The sequence below is a fragment of the Prionailurus viverrinus genome, chromosome B2 (genome assembly GCF_022837055.1).
Source record: "Prionailurus viverrinus isolate Anna chromosome B2, UM_Priviv_1.0, whole genome shotgun sequence".
In the NCBI taxonomy this organism is placed as follows: Eukaryota; Metazoa; Chordata; class Mammalia; order Carnivora; family Felidae; genus Prionailurus; species Prionailurus viverrinus.
The window spans coordinates 30,514,304-30,531,391 of NC_062565.1; the positions used below are offsets into that span (position 1 = coordinate 30,514,304).

At 53.5% G+C, this 17,088-nt stretch overlaps 2 protein-coding genes across 3 annotated transcripts; both read right to left on the minus strand.

The window, feature by feature from the left end:
- Positions 1-620: 620 nt before the first annotated feature.
- On the minus strand, positions 621-4,557 carry NEU1 (neuraminidase 1). Its single transcript, XM_047860438.1, has 6 exons — positions 4,302-4,557; positions 3,662-3,854; positions 2,679-2,941; positions 1,985-2,167; positions 1,631-1,853; positions 621-1,504 (listed from the first exon to the last, which is right to left on the minus strand). Exons 1-6 carry the CDS (start codon positions 4,464-4,466, stop codon positions 1,278-1,280), a joined length of 1,254 nt encoding a protein of 417 aa, XP_047716394.1. The 5' UTR covers positions 4,467-4,557; the 3' UTR covers positions 621-1,277.
- A 373-nt stretch (positions 4,558-4,930) lies between these two features.
- Positions 4,931-16,929, minus strand: SLC44A4 (solute carrier family 44 member 4). Of its 2 annotated transcripts, XM_047859373.1 has the most exons (21): positions 16,875-16,929; positions 14,905-14,953; positions 14,271-14,344; positions 14,063-14,141; positions 13,165-13,264; positions 12,959-13,084; positions 12,740-12,800; positions 11,421-11,508; positions 11,257-11,340; positions 10,772-11,007; positions 10,567-10,666; positions 9,818-9,910; positions 9,448-9,550; positions 7,221-7,474; positions 7,040-7,134; positions 6,845-6,948; positions 6,660-6,733; positions 6,368-6,438; positions 6,166-6,260; positions 6,007-6,091; positions 4,931-5,148 (listed from the first exon to the last, which is right to left on the minus strand). In XM_047859373.1, exons 1-21 carry the CDS (start codon positions 16,906-16,908, stop codon positions 5,027-5,029), a joined length of 2,127 nt encoding a protein of 708 aa, XP_047715329.1. In that variant the 5' UTR covers positions 16,909-16,929; the 3' UTR covers positions 4,931-5,026. The 2 variants fall into 2 exon arrangements, with proteins under 2 accessions (XP_047715329.1, XP_047715330.1); XM_047859374.1 differs by lacking the exons at positions 10,567-10,666; positions 10,772-11,007.
- Positions 16,930-17,088: the final 159 nt, after the last annotated feature.

Here is a 17,088-nt window from a genome sequence, read left to right on the forward strand (position 1 = left end):
GACCCACCCAGCGCCCCGAGTCTTTGAGATTCGGACCACCAAAGCTTATGTAGGCATTGTATTTTCTTGCCACATGGAGTAAAGGCATGGCTCTTCCACTCATCTGTTCTTTTAATAGCATCTGCCTTAGGATGGTGCTATTTTCTCAGGTAAATTGTCACAATGCTTATTTCTCTGCTGGGCTGGGCTGGCCTGGGAAAGGCTTTCCATCTGCATTTTACACACCTGCCCCCTGGCTTGATGGAAGACAGTATCCCACTCCATCTCAGATATAAAACAGAGCAGAGGGGGCGCCTGGGTGGCGCAGTCGGTTAGGCGTCCGACTTCAGCCAGGTCAAGATCTCGCGGTCCGTGGGTTCGAGCCCCGCGTCAGGCTCTGGGCTGATGGCTCAGAGCCTGGAGCCTGTTTCCGATTCTGTGTCTCCCTCTCTCTCTGCCCCTCCCCCATTCATGCTGTCTCTCTCTGTCCCAAAAATAAATAAACGTTGGAAAAAAAAATTAAAAAAAAAATAAAATAAAACAGAGCAGATTGCTTAATATCTCATGGGGCTCCCCCTGCTACTCCTCATGACACCTATGAAGATGAATCTGTTTTTCTGTGATGAGGAAGATGTGAAAGGGAAAAGAAGATTTAACTGCCAAAGTGCTGCGACTTTCATGGGCAACAGCAGCTTCTTCCACAGAGCTCATTCCCAGCCTCTTACAAGTGTACGTGAAGAACACGCATCTGCATGGACAGAACCACAGAGACATTACAAGTGCTCACTCTCCTTCATTAAAAACGTTAAGTTACAAATAGTTCAATTTATAAATAGTCTAGGTGGGTGGCACACCTAGTTCTTTACCCTGAATCCAAATATTGCCCTTACAGTACTTTCACCAACCTGCTCCATAGCCAGTATCTTACCCTAAAGAGGAAGCTCAGCCTTCCCCAGTTCCCTGAGTCCAAATATATCCAATTCCATAGGCCTACCTAACCCCAGCTAAAAAAAGGACCAATCACTGCCCTAGGAAGGCAGAAGGGGGTAGGGGGCCAGAGCCAGCAATGATGTGGAAGGGATGTGCTCCCAAGTGAGGGCAGGATACCCCGTGTGGAAGAAGCCAGGCTTGTAGTCCTAAAAGAGTGACTTCCCTGTCAAAGAGAAATCGATTTTGCAAAAGGCTACAGTCTACAGGCAGGTGGAACTGTCTTTTAGGCACCTCTAGCAGACCCGTTACGGGCCCATGGTTCTGAAGGCTGAGTCCAGGGCCTTCTACTCTGGTGGCAGGTGTGCAGCTCAGAGTGTCCCATACACGCTGACTTTGGCCAGGGAGATGCTCTCGGTGTACTGATTCCGGCCTTTCTCATACAGGACGTAGAGCTGGGGGGCCTGGTCCTTCCCGCCCACGTTGCCCTCCAGGGCTGCCAGTGAGGAGTAGCCACTGGGGCCTGGCCACAGCTGGACTGTCTCTTTCCACCATGATGTACCATTGCTGAAACTCCAGCGCAGGGTCAGGTTCACTCCTGGGGAGGGCAGCAGAGTCAGAAAAAGGAGGGTCTGTGGCCACACCTTCTCTAGATAAAAGGAGCTCCCCTGACGACCCCCCCCTTCCCCCCCCCCCCCCCCCCCCACCGCCAACAGACACTCACGGAACTCTGGATGGGCTGGATTGGAGAAGAAGACAATGCCGGAGCTGGTGGCTACAGCTCCTGCAGCTACCACAGGGTCCACAAGCTCAGGGTCGAAGGTCACATCGCGAGGCCGTATGGTATCACAGGCGTCGTAGCTGCGGAGGACAATTCGGCAATGGCAGTGGTAGTTGTTCTGGTTCCGGGCGTTGATGACGACTGAGCCATCTGGGAGCTCATAGGGCTGAAGAGAGAGAAAATGGCTTCAGGAAGACCCAGGGAGGCGGCAGGGCAAATCCTGGGTCTGTGAGTGAAATAGTGCTCTGGAGGGCAGGGCCGGTGGAGTGGGTGGGGAATAGCCCATGGACTCCTGACCTGGCACTCATCAGGGTTGAAATCGTTTTCCCGCTTGGGCTGGCCATAGGGGATGCCGCTGACCCCACTGCCATAGCGCCAGGTGGCACCGTGATCATCACTGAGGAGGCAGAAGACCCCATCCCGCTCCAGTGTCCCATGGCCACACACGATGAGGCGGCCCTTCCGCGGCTCCCGCTGTTTCTGTGGGGAAGGAAGCTGGATGTCACTGAGGGAGACACTGTAGAAGCTCATAGGTAGAGAAGGAGAACCCATCACCTCCTAAGTGTGAGAATACATCTGGTCCTCTTCAATTCTGTCGTTGGTACTGAGGGTCCCGGGAGGATCCCATAAGTATCCACTGCCTGAATTAAGAAACTCTTGCAGAATAAGCTCCTTTAGGACATCTAGGGTGTACACCGGATAGGTTGTGCATCAAACAAGGGGGTCCAGCCACAGAGGTGTATGGGAGCTTAAACCCATGCTTGGTGTGCTCACTCACCAAGCTGTGTACAACCCCCAAATGGGAAGACAATGGCAAAATTCTATCTTTCCTCAGAAGGGGGTTCCTCCCAGGATGCCCCTTTCTTCCAAGGAATCCCATCTAAGAGAAAATCTGACTTCATAAGTCCTTCCCCCTGGGAAAAAGTCTAATTGGGGGCATCTTCCAGACTCTCCAAAGGGCAGCCCCCTCCACCCATCTCAGGATAGAGACCTGAATGCCTGAGCCTGGTCCAGGGGCAAACATCTCGGTGCCAATATCCAAGGAGAGGTTCCGGGGAGGGCTCCAGGAAACACCATCATCTTTGCTCCACACCAACATAGTGGAGGCCACCTGGCAGCCAGCCTTGTGAGCACAGAGGGAATAGAAAAGAAACACCACTCCTGTCTCCATATCATTCACCACTGCCCCCAGGTTCAGCCCATCCGGGGTGTCCCCATCATCTACAATGAAGGCTGTAGGAGACCATGTGCTGCCTAAAGAAAAAAGAGAAGAAATCCAGGGTGAGCACTCGAAGCCTTTTCTACCTCTCCCTGTTAATTTCCACCTCTTGCTAGGGCCCCAAGGCCTTAGAATGGCCCCAGAGCCCTAAAAAACCTGCCTCCCCCGCCCCCCGCCTTACGTGTCTGACCTTATCTATTCTACCCTTGCTCACTCCATCCTATCCCACAAGCTCCTTCTCATTCCTCAAATAGTTTTCTCCTGGAGAAAAGTCACAGGCTTGTGACATCTGCCTGGTACATTCTTCCTCAGGGTTACTCTCACCTTCTTTACTCAAAAGTCACCTATTTAAAATTGCAACCAATCTGCAACATCTTGTTTTATTTCTCTCCATTATATTTATCCCTTTCCAATACAAAAAATAAACTCGCCTATTTATTATGCTTATTGTCGGTCTCCCCACAGACAATGTAAGCCCCATGAGGACAGGGATTTTTGGTCTACTTTGTTCACAGCCATATTCACACAACCTAGAACAGTGCCTGTATAAGCAGGTGCTCAATAAATTTTGAATGTTCAACCCTAGGTGATTACAATTTCCAGATCACTGGTCTGTACTGCTTCCCTCCTTAAGTCCCCTCAGGGACTCAGGCCTCCAGCCTTCCCAGAGGTCCTATGTCAAGAGCCCTTGGGCAGGTCAGTCTCCCCACCCATCCAGCCTAACACCAGCACTTGCCACTCAGGAATCTTTATACCTTGGTCCAAGGACCTACGAAGAGCAATGAACTTGGCCCCCTCATCCGATGTGGACATTTTTCTGGCCTCAGCGAAGGCAAGGAGAGTGCCCTGAGGAGTGGTTGTGATGAGCGGAATTCGGAAGGTGTGCACAGAACCGATCTGCCTCCCGCTTACCCACAGCAGCTGCTCCATGGTCACCAGCGGCTGAACCTGCAAAGGGAGGAGGAAGGATCGATACAAATTTGACGTCAGGTTTTAGGACGGTTGAATAGTGGCTCCGAGTCGAGTGTCCCTGGGAAAGACGGGGTGCTGGGAATCAGAGTGGGAGGGGGTGTGTGTCCTAGAATAAGGAAGGGGGAACCTGAGGACAGTTTGGAACAAAGCTGGGGGCTCGGAGCGGGGGAAGGGCTCTGAGGGGAGAAGGAACCTTCTGGGAGGTTGGAGCTGGAGAAGGAGCTGGAATGAAGAGGAGACTCAGAGAGCAAGAGGACAAGGACCCGTTGAGGAAGAGGGGTTGGGAATGGATGGAGGGAACGGGGTCCGAGAGCGGCGGGAGAGTCCCTCGGAGGAGAGGGATCTCAGCAGCCCGCGTCCCGGGAGACGCTGGATACAGACCACCCGCGTGGGTCGGGGATGGGGATATACGAGGGGACTCACCAGGCTGAAGTCATTCTTTGCCCTAGCGCCAGATTCTGCCAGAGACAAAAGCAGCAGGAAGATGATCGTGGCCAATACCTGAACTCTACAGCCTCCCCAGAACCCCGGCATCCGCGGGTCCCCGGGTCTGCCCAGGAGCACTTGTCCGGCTCGATCCGCCATCATCTCTCCCCGGGCAGCCAGACCCAGGCCCCCTGGGTTAGACGCGGGCTGGCGTCTGTCAGCTGACCGGGCCCTTTAAATGCTAGCTATTCCCTCCCCACCACCCCCACCCGTCTCGAGTCGAGCCACCTGCCGCACTTCCGCGACTCTAATTGGCTGACTCCTCACTCTGACTCCTCACATGACCTTTTAGCGCCTTGGAGCTGGACCCTCCAATTGGCTCTTTTTGAAGCCCCAGAGCCTGTGACCTGGACTTCATCCCAGCTTATTGGCTGGGATGAAGAAGAGGCTGGCATCATTCCGCAGGAACCTTTTGATTGGCCGTGGCACCAGGGCGCGTCATGGGGGCGGAGCCTATTTTAAAGAGCTAGTGGCGAAAAAAAAGCGACAAAAAAACAAAAGGACCGAATGTCATGGAGGGAATGAAAGTCTCAGACTTTTTGAGAAAACAAAATATCAACCTTTAATAAATTTTTTTAAACTACAAAATCGAGATCTGGAAGGAGGGGTGAGGCTGGGAGGCTGTACAGGAGGGGTGCAGCCCTGAATCAGGGCCGCATCTTTCATTTCTTCCTCTTCTTGTCCCCCGGGAGCACTTCGTTCTTCTTGCCTAGAATCTTCAGAAGGGCTGTGGGCATGTAGTACGGCCTGTCCAGGGAGCCGTCGTTCCTCTCCAGGTCTTCCACTGAGCCGCAACACAGACCGTTAGAGCGGACCCTCGGGGGCCACCCCACTCCCCGGAAAATCAGGGAAGACCAGACAAGCTGCCTGGTTTTAGGCTGCAACGCCACGGGCTGTTCTTTTCGGGTCAGATTTTGTAACCTACTGGGTAGGTTATATAATTTGTTTCTCATCGGTAAAGTGTGATCAATAATATTTCATAGCGTGGTAACGCTAACAACAACAAAATGCATGTCAATCGCGTATTGCAGATTGGAGTAGGTACTAAATCTTGAATGTAGAGTTGACCCTTGAGCGACACATGGGCTCAGGGCGCGCTGACCTCAGTGCAGTCAACAATCCACCTATGACTTTTGATTCCCCAAATTTAATAGCCTACTGTTGATCCAAAGTTGGACTGATAATATAAACAGACAAGACATAAGTTGTATGTCATATATACTGTATATTGTATTCTTACAATAAAATAACCTAGGGAAAAAATGTTAAGAAAATCCTAAGAAAGAGAAAATACATTTACAGTATTGTACTGTATTTATCAAAAAGAATCCACACTTAAGTTGATCTGTGGAGTCCAAACCTGTGTTGCTCAATGGTCAACTGTATGTAGGAGGGTAAGAAAATCCCCACTCACTACAGCCATCTGCTGGGAAGTCTTTTGTGACTAACTTCTAGTTAGGGAAGGGTACCAGAGTCCTCTCCCTTGAAATGTTCTTTCTTGGGGGACCCTGCCAATTAGCAAACTAGCAAAGTTGTTGTTAACTAGCAAAATTGCTGTTTCTAAAAGCACCAGGTCTCCAAAAAACCTTAAACAATCTGGCACCTTGAAATTTGGGGGAACTGGTAGAGGGTGTCTACTTACAGAAACAGAGAAAGAGTGTGTCCACACACATGCCAAAAACACTGAAGAAGCCGTTGGCGATGACGTAGGCTCCCAGGATGGAGACCTGGAAGATACAGGACGTGTTAGACTTCCTTTGGGGGTTGCTGGACTGCAAGGCAGAGCCAGGGAATCACTCACCATGATGGGCAGCCAGTAATAGTTGAGGGAGGGGCTCTCAAAATTTGTGCCCAGCCCCTGGATGCGACCGGTGAAAAAAAAGAAGGACAGGACCCCTGTGGGAGAGGTCTGGAGGTCAGTGTCATCCCTCCTCTGAGGTCACCTGTTTGGCTGCCCTGTGTCCCTGCCCTTTGTGCCTGTAACTCCCAGCCCTGGCTCTTACCAACACCTCCAACCACCAGCAGCTTCCCAAAGAACAGCAGCAAGTCTGTAACTTTGTCCAGAACGACCACCCTGTATGGGAAGTTGGGGTGGGTCGGGCATGAGGGGACTGGCAGAGCTAGAAACAGGACTGGCTATATAAGTTGCTGTGTCAGATGTAAAACGAAAATGGGTCACATTTGAAGATGGATGGAGGCAGCAGAACATTAAACCAAGCTCGAGGCCCTCTGAGCACAGCATGCCCAGGAACCCGGCCTTGGGTGGGAGATCATGGGGGTGGGGGACAGCCTGACCTGACAATGTTCCGCATGAGCAGCATGAAGGCATTTTTGGCTGAGACACAGAAATTCTTCCCGTAGATGGCAATCTGAGTGAGGTCGAAAGATCAGAGTTACCTGTGCACAGCTTACCTGGGCCAGGGCAGGGGCCTGGGCCAAGGGACCCCACAGCAAGGGGCTGCTTGTGTAGGAGGGCTTACCATGATGTAGGCATTGCGGTTTAGGAACTTGATAAACTTCTCCAGGCACCAGAGGCAGCACTTAAAGCAGCACATGATGCAGCGGGCCACAGGGTTCTGGGCTCCTGGGAGTAAAGGGGCGGGGGGGGGGGGGGGGACGACTTATGTTCGGTCACTGGCCCCTGACAGCCACTCCCCAAGGGGCTAGCTGCTCACCTCTCAGTTTGTTGTCAATGTACTCCAAAATGACCCGGGCTATCTGCACAAGGGTCAGGATGAGGGCTCCAAAGGCTAGCGACCCAGTGTGATATCTGCAGAGGGGTTAGGTAGTCAGAGGCAGCTCCAGGACCCCTGGACTCCCATGCTCACAATTCCCAGCTCCATGCCCCAGGCTTACCGGAGTGTGCGGATGAAGGCAGAGATCAGGGGGAAGGTGGGGATGTCCCGACGCTTGTCCAAGGCCCAGTAGAAGGAGGCAAAGGCCCCAGCCAGGACACACTGGCCCAGGGCCAGTACCCAGTTGAGGGTCCAGAATAGCCCAAGGACCCCATAGATTTGCAAGTTGAAGAGAGAACGCTGGACCAGACCCGTGGATGAGTAGCTCTGGAAGATGCACATCAGTCCTGGGCATGAGGAGTTCACGGGTTGGGCCTGGGGGTGACAGAGTAGGGTTATTCCCAGCCAACTCCTGCCACTCCCAGAGTAGCAGCCTCCCTGAATTGGGGAAGCCATTTCCTTCCAGAAGATTCTTCTCCAGGTTCAAGTTGGGTTCAGATTGCCTATCATGTGAGAGTAATTAGTTGTCCCTCAGTCTCCATATGGACACAAGAGCATCCAGGCCTCGTGGGCTGAGCCTTAATGGCGTGAAGGCAGTGTGACCAGCACCTTGGCACCCAATCAGCAATCCCCTCTAAAATAGCCTCTGCAACTTCCACTGAAATGCTTTCTAGCAAAAATGAACAGACTGGGTATTAGCTGGTATTAAGGAATCATTGTTAACCTTGTTGGATGTGATAATGGTATAGTCGTTATGCTTTTTAAAAATCCTTATCTGTTGCGGCACCTGGTGGGCTCAGTCAGTAGGGCATGTGACTTTTGATCTTAGGGTCAAGCCTCACACTGGGGGATAGAGATTACTTAAAAAAAAAAAAAACAAAAAACAAGAAAACCCCGGGGTGCCTGGGTGGCTCAGTCCGTTGAGCGTCCAACTTCTGCTCAGGTCATGATCTTGCGGTCCGTGAGTTCAAGCAGCGCATCAGGCTCTGTGCTGACAGCTCGGAGCCTGGAGCCTGCTTCAAATTCTGTGTGTCCCTCTCTCTCTCTGCCCCTCCCCCACTCATGCTCTGTCTCTCTCTCTCTGTGTCAAAAATAAATAAAAACATTAAAAAAAAAAGTCCTTATCTGTGGAGATCCATCCTGATGTGTCTACAAGTGAATTGGCGCTCATGTCCAGAATTTGCCTTTAAAAACTCCAGAAAAAAAGAATTGCAGAGGTGGGGAGGAATGGATGAAACAGGACAGTGGGAAGTTGAGGGTTTGTGTGTGTTTGAAAATTTCCATAATAAAAAGTAAGAAACTGAAATTTAGAAACCACCCTGTCCAGCAAATGTGACAAAAATCTTGATAATTGCTGAAATTGCTCAGCGTGTGTTTGAAATTTTATAAGAAAATAAACTACTTTGCCCTTCGTGTGGCTTTGTGTCAGTCTCTGCTGCTAGATCCTGAGCAAGTCGAAAGCGAGAACCAGGTCATTTGCAGCTTTGCATACCTAGTGCCTGGCACATGGTGGGTCCTCCCTAATGTAAACCAGCCTCCCTCCCCTTTTACAGAGTGAGCTGATGCCTGTGCGTCCCAGCTCAGATGAGGTGGCCACATGAAAGCTCTGAGGACAGCAGATTGCGGGCAGTTCAGTGCCACTTTCTGAGAGCCTGCAGGGAGTGTGGGGAAGGCCGAGTCCCACCTGCCTCTTGCCTAGGGTGCCGCCATGTTCCCAGGGAGAAAGACTTCAAACCACTAAGCAAAACTGGAGCACCTGGGTGGCTCTGTCGGTTAAGTGTCACACTCTTGATCTCAGGGTCATGAGTTCAAGTGTTGCACTGGGCCCCGTGCTGGGCTTGAACCCTATCTAAAACAAAAACTAAACAAAACGCATCTACAACTGTCAGCTCTTATCAGGTGCCAGACATTGTTCAAAGCACTTTATGTGCCCAATGTTGTTTAATCTTCTCAGCTCCCCTGAGGACAGATATTAGGATTATCTCCATTTTACAGATGAATGGACTGAGACTGGAGACTGAGTAGCTGATGTCCTCCTGGCAGAGGCAAGTCCAGGGGAGGAGTGGGAAGTGCTGGTAGCCAGCTTTCCCAGGGCCAGTATGCCTTCTCTTCCAGCCTCAGTTTCCTTCTCTGAATAAGGAGGTAGCTCGGCAGGAGGAGTACTGGATCTGGAGTCCAGTGCTGGCTCCCTTTCTGGCTCTGCTGGGGGCCTGTTGTGTGACCTTGAGTGAACTCCTTTTTCTCTCTGGTCCTCAGTCTCTGCTGCACAATGAGCGATTTGGAGCAGTTGGCCCCTAAGGTCACTTCGCCCCCATGGATACCTCCATGTCCACCCTAAGTCCCCTCACCATGGGGTTGCATGATGTATTCATTTGCACTTTCTCGCAGCTGGGCAAGCTGGTGTTGGGTGCCCAGAGGACATATTGGGGTTGCCCTGATGTGGCCAGGTACCCAGAGGGGAGTCAAGGAAAGCATAGTCACATGGCGGTCTCTACAGGTCTCCTCCTCAGAGACCCATTCCCAGGTACTTGTGCAGGTCGTTCACTGCACAAAGGATTGGAATTCAGCCTGGGCTCACTCCTTCAACTCGGTCCAGGGGCAGGCCTGTGTCTGCCCAGGGGAAGGGGCACCTTCTTCCAATTGCACTAAGGCATTTTATAGGTGAGTATTGCTCCTCCCCTCCCCCCAGGAGGACCTGGCCATGTGAACAAAGGATACAGGGCGGTCATGGCCCAGTAGACAATGCAGATGAGCAGGAGGACAAAGGTGACCAGCGGGTAGAACATGGTAGACATCATGTGCCCCACAGCCCTGTAGAAGGTAAGAATAGTCTACCAGCATGGCCCCGGTCCCCAGCCCCCACCCAGCTTCTCATGGGGCTGACCCTGGCAAGGTCCCCACCTCTGTCCTTGCCAGGGTCTGCTCTGTCCCCCCAGGCTGGGCACATAGGAGGTGCTCATTGAACAAACTGAATTGAATAAATCAGGCGCTAGGGACCCTTGGAGGAAATTAGAATCACAGAGAAGCCATCTGGGCAGCTTCTGGGAGAGTAAGGGAACAGGGTCCTCAAAGTATGGTCTCTTGAGGTCCTAGTTGGGAAAAAGCTGCTACTTCTCCTCCGTGTGTCTGGGCTCCTGCTGTAACGCCCATCAACCACAACCACCACCACCGCAGCTAACACTCCTCCTAATGGAGGGTCTGCTTCACCTTCTGGGAACCTGACAAGACACTAACTCACTTAATCCTCATGATAACCCTACAAAGTAAGAACTATTATTACCCCCATTTTATAGATGGGCAAACCGAGTCTCAGAAAAAAGGAGTCAAACGGCAGTGTTAACCACTGCATAATTCTGCCCTTCCCCTTCAGGGCTCCCTGCCACCTTCCCAGCATTGCCGTTCCATGCCTGCACCCCCCCCCCCCCGCCCCGTCCTCTACCCCATCTCCCTCCCAGACAGGCCCTGACTTGCTGGCCTCCTTCAGGAGGGCGATGGCGATGCGAATCCGCTGCCGCAGGAAGATGAGCATTAGCAGCAGGATGCCTTCAAGCACAGCCAGCACGATCACTGAGGGCGGAGAGGAGCAGAGGGGCCTCCGTCAGGCCCAGGGCTCAGCATGGCCCGGGGCAGCCCTCAGGTGGCTGGAAGTCCAGAGGTGGGCAGGGCACTCACAGGCCACCAGCCAGGTCTCCTGGACATTGCGGTAGGCGCTGAGGTTGGTGGTGATGCCCTGCTGAGTGATGGAGGCGCCCTTGTCCCGCAGCACTCGGTACTCCATCCAGCAGTGGTAGATGCCATATGCCAGCACGCCCAGCACCCCGAGGATCAGCACCAGCACCAGGGGCCCGGCCACCAGGCGCAGAAGCAGGATAAACAGCAGGCTCAGGACCAGAGCCACACCTAGGGCACTGGAGGCAGGGTGAGGTAGTTGAGGGTCAGACCTCAAATCTTCTCCCCTTCAGAGGCCCCCAAATGCCTCACATGCCCAATGTTCCCAGAGGTTAGTCCCCTATCTCTTATAAATCTTGGTGGGTTTGGGGACAGGGGCCCTGGCTCCTTCGCCCCTGTCCAAAGTTTCTGTGTCAGACATTAGGGTGGGGGACAGAGGATCGGGGAGGGCAGAAGGGTAGGAGTGAGCAGCGGAATCGGTGACTCACACAAGAATCCAATACCAGGATTGGGCAAAATCTTCAAAGATCTTAACACTGATGTCACGGGCATTGAGGCTGTCAAGAAGACCACTGTTGGGGAGAGACAGAGTCAGAGGGGTTGTGTGCGGGAGGGGTGCAGGACAGAGATGTGGGGGCAGGAGGATGCCCACCTGATTCCCTGGGAGATGGAGGTGTTACTGGAAATCCCTGGGAGTTCAGGTGGAGTACTGTTCAACAGTGGAAGGCAACGCCCCAGAGCTGGAGGGAGAGAGCCAGGGCTCCTGGGTGGGAGGGCCCAGAGCTTTGCCTTTGAAAGCCTCTGGCCTCCACCCAGCCCCCTAGTGGGCTTAGGGAAGGGAGGAGAGGTGGGCTTTGCTGCTCCCCACTCTCACCCTCCCTCCAGCTGCTCAAAAGAGAGCTCATGCCCCGGGGAGCCCAGTCCAGGCTTCCTTCTCTGTCTCTGAATACCCCCTTCCCCACCTCTTTGCCACTGCTGGGTTCAGACCCTAATTTCCTCTGGCCTAACTCTTACACTCCACCCCAACCTTGCCACCCTTCCACCCACCCTCTACGCGGGTGCTAGGGAGACCATGCCTCATCATTACAGGGCTCTAGGTCATTCTGCTGCTCAGACACTTCTAGGAGCTCTGCCCAGGAGTGCCCATGCTCCCTGGCCAGTCTTCAAGGCCCCTGCCGGCTGAGCTCAGCCCAGTTTCCCCTCACCTCTGTGCTTCTGCTCTCCCTGCTCCTCTCTCTGAATGTTCTCCCTCCAGAAATCCCATCCATCTCACCTCTTCCAGGAAACCTTCTCACCCCTTCCCCATCTCCTGATGCATGTATCATGTGCCTACAGAGGCATGTATCTCCATCTTCACAATGACTTTGCCCGGCAGGCTGGCTTTGACATTTACATTCTTAAGATGAGGAAACAAAGCTCAGAGAGGATTTGTAATTGGCCCAAGACCATACAGCTGGAAAGTGCTGGAATCCAGATCTGATTTGGAGCATTCATTTGAGATACTTTTTATAGCATCTATATTGAGAATCAGATATCTTTTCTCATGCTATAATTAAAGTTTTTTCTCTTAAAAAATAACATGTACTATTGGAAAAAAGAACATATAGGAAGAATGAAAAAGTTGACTGTGATCCCACCACCCGGCCACGTTTGCTTGTGCGTTCGAATGGACATCCGGTCTATTTCTGATTCTTGGGCAGTGTCTTTGTGAACACCTCTGATCTCTGCACCTAAAACGTAGCTCAAGCCGGGAGCAGTTTCATCTGCCCTGTGTCTATCTGGGTGCCTGGTGCACAACAGACACAGGGTCTGTCTGTAGGGTCCTGCTGCACAGGAAGATCAAGACCTCGTGCCGATTCCAATTCTGTCATGCAAGCTGTATGACTTGGCTCTCTCTGGGTCTGCCCTCCTCACCTGAGCAATAAAATCATAGAACTAGAGGATGCCTGAGGAAGGAGCACAGCTTCTCACCTGGAGCGGAAGGCAGGAGGAAACTGGGGCAGAGCTCTTGTTGCAGGCTTTGGATCACTGGCTGGGGGTGGGGGGAGGACATACAGACACACACAGAGCAGCATGAAGGAGTGAGCTTCCTCATCACCACCACCACCGTAATCACCTACCCAACTCCTCCTCACCCCCACCCATGTGCTCCCCCTTGACCACAGCGATGACATTGGAGGCAGCTCTCACCATGTCCCAGGGCACCCCTGGCAGACAAAAGTTCCTGTTTGCAGTGTAGAAGACCTCCCCAACCTTCTGTGAGAACTGGTTTACTTCCACGGTCCATGCGACCTCTGGGCAGGAGGACACGCACACCTGGGGGCAGAGAGCATGCTGAGGGGCTGGTACCCAGACCCTGGGGGAGATCTGGGCAGAGGCAGATCCCAGGCTCTGACCTGGGGTGTGGGACACTGCAGGCCGTTCTCAGCCACCGTGATGATGTTGGTGGCCAGGACGCAGCTGAAGATGTTGAAGTAGAGAAGATACGGTTTATCTCTGCAGGAGGGAAGGAAGTGTGGGCATCAGGGCCTGGTCAGGTGTGCGGAGAGGGGAGGACTGCCAGGGCTGTGTCTCAAGAGTACAGTGGGCCCAGCTGGGGGGCGGGGGTGGGGCGGGTCCATACCATGAGACACACCACGGAGCTCCTGCCCTTAGGAAGCTCAGGCTAGGGAGATACAGGGGCCACCCAGAAGATTTCCCAGAGTTAATTGAACATCAAAATTGCTAACAAATGATTAAGAGGTTTATGACCTTGAGCAAGTCATTTAACTGCCCACTGCCTCAATTCCATCAGGTGTAATATAATAGTACCTACTTCATAGGGATTAAATGAGTTTGTGTGTGCAAAGTACGCTGCCTGGAACATAGCACACACTGTAACTGCTAAGGTTTTATTATTTACTGAAAGTTTCCAGCATGAGGAACTGATGGCATCGCTTGGGGGATCACCCTTGTGTTTCAGATGAGGAAATCAAAGCTCAGAGAAGTTGAGTACCTTGCCCAAGGCCATACAACCAGAACTTATTAGCCTGGTTGGGGATTCAAATACCAAACTCTGAACTTGAAAATCCATGCACTTAACCATGACTCCGCCTCCTACTTTGGGGGGCGGAAATCAGAAGCCAGGTGCCCAGGATTGGAGGCTGCTCAACATGGCCTAGTGTGGTGAGATTCAGGAAGGGTGGTGGGGGGTGGGCAGCAGAGGAAGGCTCTGGAGCTTGAGTGTTGGAGTTCTCTGCCCACCACCCACCTCACCTCCTCCTGTGTGTCCCCTTTTCCTTCCTTCATACTCACTTGTTGGCCCCCACCCCGCAGTAGGCCCCAGTAGAGTTCCTGGGGTAGAGGACCTGCCGGGGGTCTCCGTACACCCAAGCTGGAAGCAGATGCAGAGATGAATCACTGGAGGGAGGGACTTTCGGGGGCGGGGAGGAGCCATGGGGATGGTCCCTCCCCAGGTTATTGCCCCAGCCATGGCCCCAGCACAGCGTAGCTGGAAACTCACCCACGATCCCCACCACGATGTAACCCAGAATGAAGAGAAGGAAGAGGATACAGCAGACGATATCTGTACAGCTCCTGGGAGAGAAGTGGGGGAAGTTTTTGGAGAGGGGATGTGGGGAGTATGGTCTGGAGGAGTCACGGGCTGGAGAGTGGGGGGATGTTGGAGGGTGGGTACTTTTTATTTTATTTCTTTAAGAAAACCTCTCACAAGGCACTAGGAAATAAATAAGAAGCACTTGTTTCCATTTGTCGGGGCAGGGGCCACAAAAGAACAAAATACCATTTTTCTCGGTGAGTAAACTTTCTTCTGAAGTATGACACAGAAAAGTACACAACTTGTAAGTGCTCAGCTGGATGAATTTTCCCAAAAAGCAAAGGCCTGTGTAGCCAGCTCCCAGGTCAAGAAACCAGGTGAAGACTATCACTAGCACCCCAGAAGCCCCCGTGTGCCCCCTCCAGACACAAGAATCCCCCCAAGGGCCCCATTCTCTTGGGGCAGGAGTTTTATTTCCTTCTTTCTTTCTTTTTCTTTCTTTTTTTTTTTTATAAGCTTTTTACCAATATTTCAGCAAATACAAAGCAAAACCAACCTCCCCCCCCTCCCCCCACCAGTTGGGGCAGTGCCCAAAACTCACCTGTTCTTGATGGGACCTCGAAAGGAGGGGTCATACTTGGCTGGTTTCCCTGAGGGGCACAGGGAGGAGTGCAGAGTGAGACCCTGAGTGAATGTCTCTTCCCATCTCCTGTCCCTCCCACATCCTCCCTTACAGCATTATCCTACCCTGGCCCAGGATCCTTCCTGGGCCTCAGGAGTTTGCGGGGAGACGGACAGGGGCAGGGCTGACTGGAGAGGAAACTGGAGAGCAGGAGAGGTAGGATCAAGGCCTGGTCAGCAGCCTGACTGCTTACCATGAACTCTACCAAGGTGGCCTTGGAGGGAGGGGAAAAAGGGGCTTTAACAGGTTCTTTCCAGCTCATACCTCAAGGCTGGCAGCCAAGGAAATAGCCTTTGCTTTCTGCCCCCATCCTGGCCCTTTTCTCTTGTGTCTCCCTATGGCTGGAATGTGGGACTCTGAGTTAAGCCATCTCAGTGGCTCTCACGCCCCAATCCTTATCCCTTTCCCCTCCTTGTACCCAGTCCAGGGTGGGCACAGGTCTAGAGCACCTCAGGGAGGTCACAGCCCCTCCCCACAGCTGCCCCAGGCCCTACCTCCACCCTCTGGCCCAAGGCCATAGGGAAAGAAACTGGAGCCAAAGGCATTAACTCCTGCAGGGCCGGGGCATGGACGGCCCCTGTAAACCCTGATCCCAAGGAACCCCAGGCTCCTGCCAGTCTCTGGACGAGCGGTCAGGGTGACACCTGAGCCTGGCAGTTGAGATTGTGGCCGTTTGAGATTGTGGCCATGTCCTGTTCCTGGTCCTCCCTGAGTACACACAGGGAGGAGCTGGGGCCAGGCAGCTTAGGGTCCTGTGTGGGCACAGAGGAGGGAAGGGTTGGGCAAGAGTGTGGGAAGGGGTGGGATCTGTTTTCCCCAGGTGCTCTGGACTCTGTCCCTCCATGGCTCTCGGATATGAGATCAATGATTGACCCAAAGCTGCTCCAGGAAGTTGACTGGGGAGTCCTTACTGCTCCTTCCCCTAGCGTGCTTAGGAGGTCAAGCTATGCCTCTGGGAGGCCCCTCCCTTAGGGTTCCCTCCCCTCCAGACCAGGAGCTCAGACCCCCAAACCCCAAGGGACCCCTGCAGGCAGGCTCCGAGCCCTTACTGCTCACAGGGGTCCCAGAGGCTGTGTCCCAGTTTCCTCTCAGACTGCCCCCCACCCTTAATCTTAGGGGTCTCTGGGACAGGCTCCTAGCCCCTGTTCCTCATGGAGATTCTGCAGATAGGCTCTCTACTTCCTCTCCCCTCGGACCCTGCCATTCTCAGGAACCTCCCAACCCCCCTGCCTGGATCTCTCATGGTACCCTGAGAAGGCTCCCCCTCCTAACAGAGACCTCAGGGGCAGGCCGTGGCCCCTTCTCCGCAGAGGTCCACAGCCCTAACTCCTCATAGGGACCCCCAAACACACCCCAGTCCTGCTGTCACTGCTCACAGAGACCCTGGCAGGCAGACCTCTAGCACCTTTTCCCCTCAGAGACCCCAGGCTGGAACTCCTCCTCCTCACAGGGACCCCATTCCTCCTGATGGGAGCCAGACCCCGGCCTCACCACAAGCTCTGCAGCACATAGACCCTCCCAGTCCCTGAGCCCCATCCTTCTGCTCAGACCCCTGACCCTGCCTCCTTCCCTTCAGGCTTTGCTTCCCAGGGCCCTGCCCTGTGGGACCCAGATTCCACATCTAACTTCTCATGGTGAACCCAGCTTCACTCCCCAAAGTCTCCTCAGCAAAGGCCCCCGGCCCCTAAACCCAATCCTCTTCGAAGGACTCTGGTTCTACTTCCTCCCATCAGCTCTTTTCTGGGCCCTCCCTTCAGGGACCCAGAACTCCACTCAGCTCCTCTCCTTGGGGCCAGCCCCAGCCATCATTCCCTTAGAGCAGGCCCATGCCGGCCTCCCCTCCCTCTGAGGGTCCCGGGCCTCTACCCTAGCCTTGCCCTCAGACTCACCATAGGCCTCATCCCCGTCCTGTTTTCCCCCCATGGCTCAGTCTCCAGAGTGATTGGAGCCAGGGAGACCTAGCAGCTCACCTGCCGCCCGCCCCGCCCTCCCACACGTCACAGCCCCACCTCCGCCTGTGGTCCTGACACATTCTAGTTCCTCCTTCCAACTCCGTGCCTGGGCAGTGCCCTGCTGGAGGGCTGGAAGGCCAAGCCTGCGAAA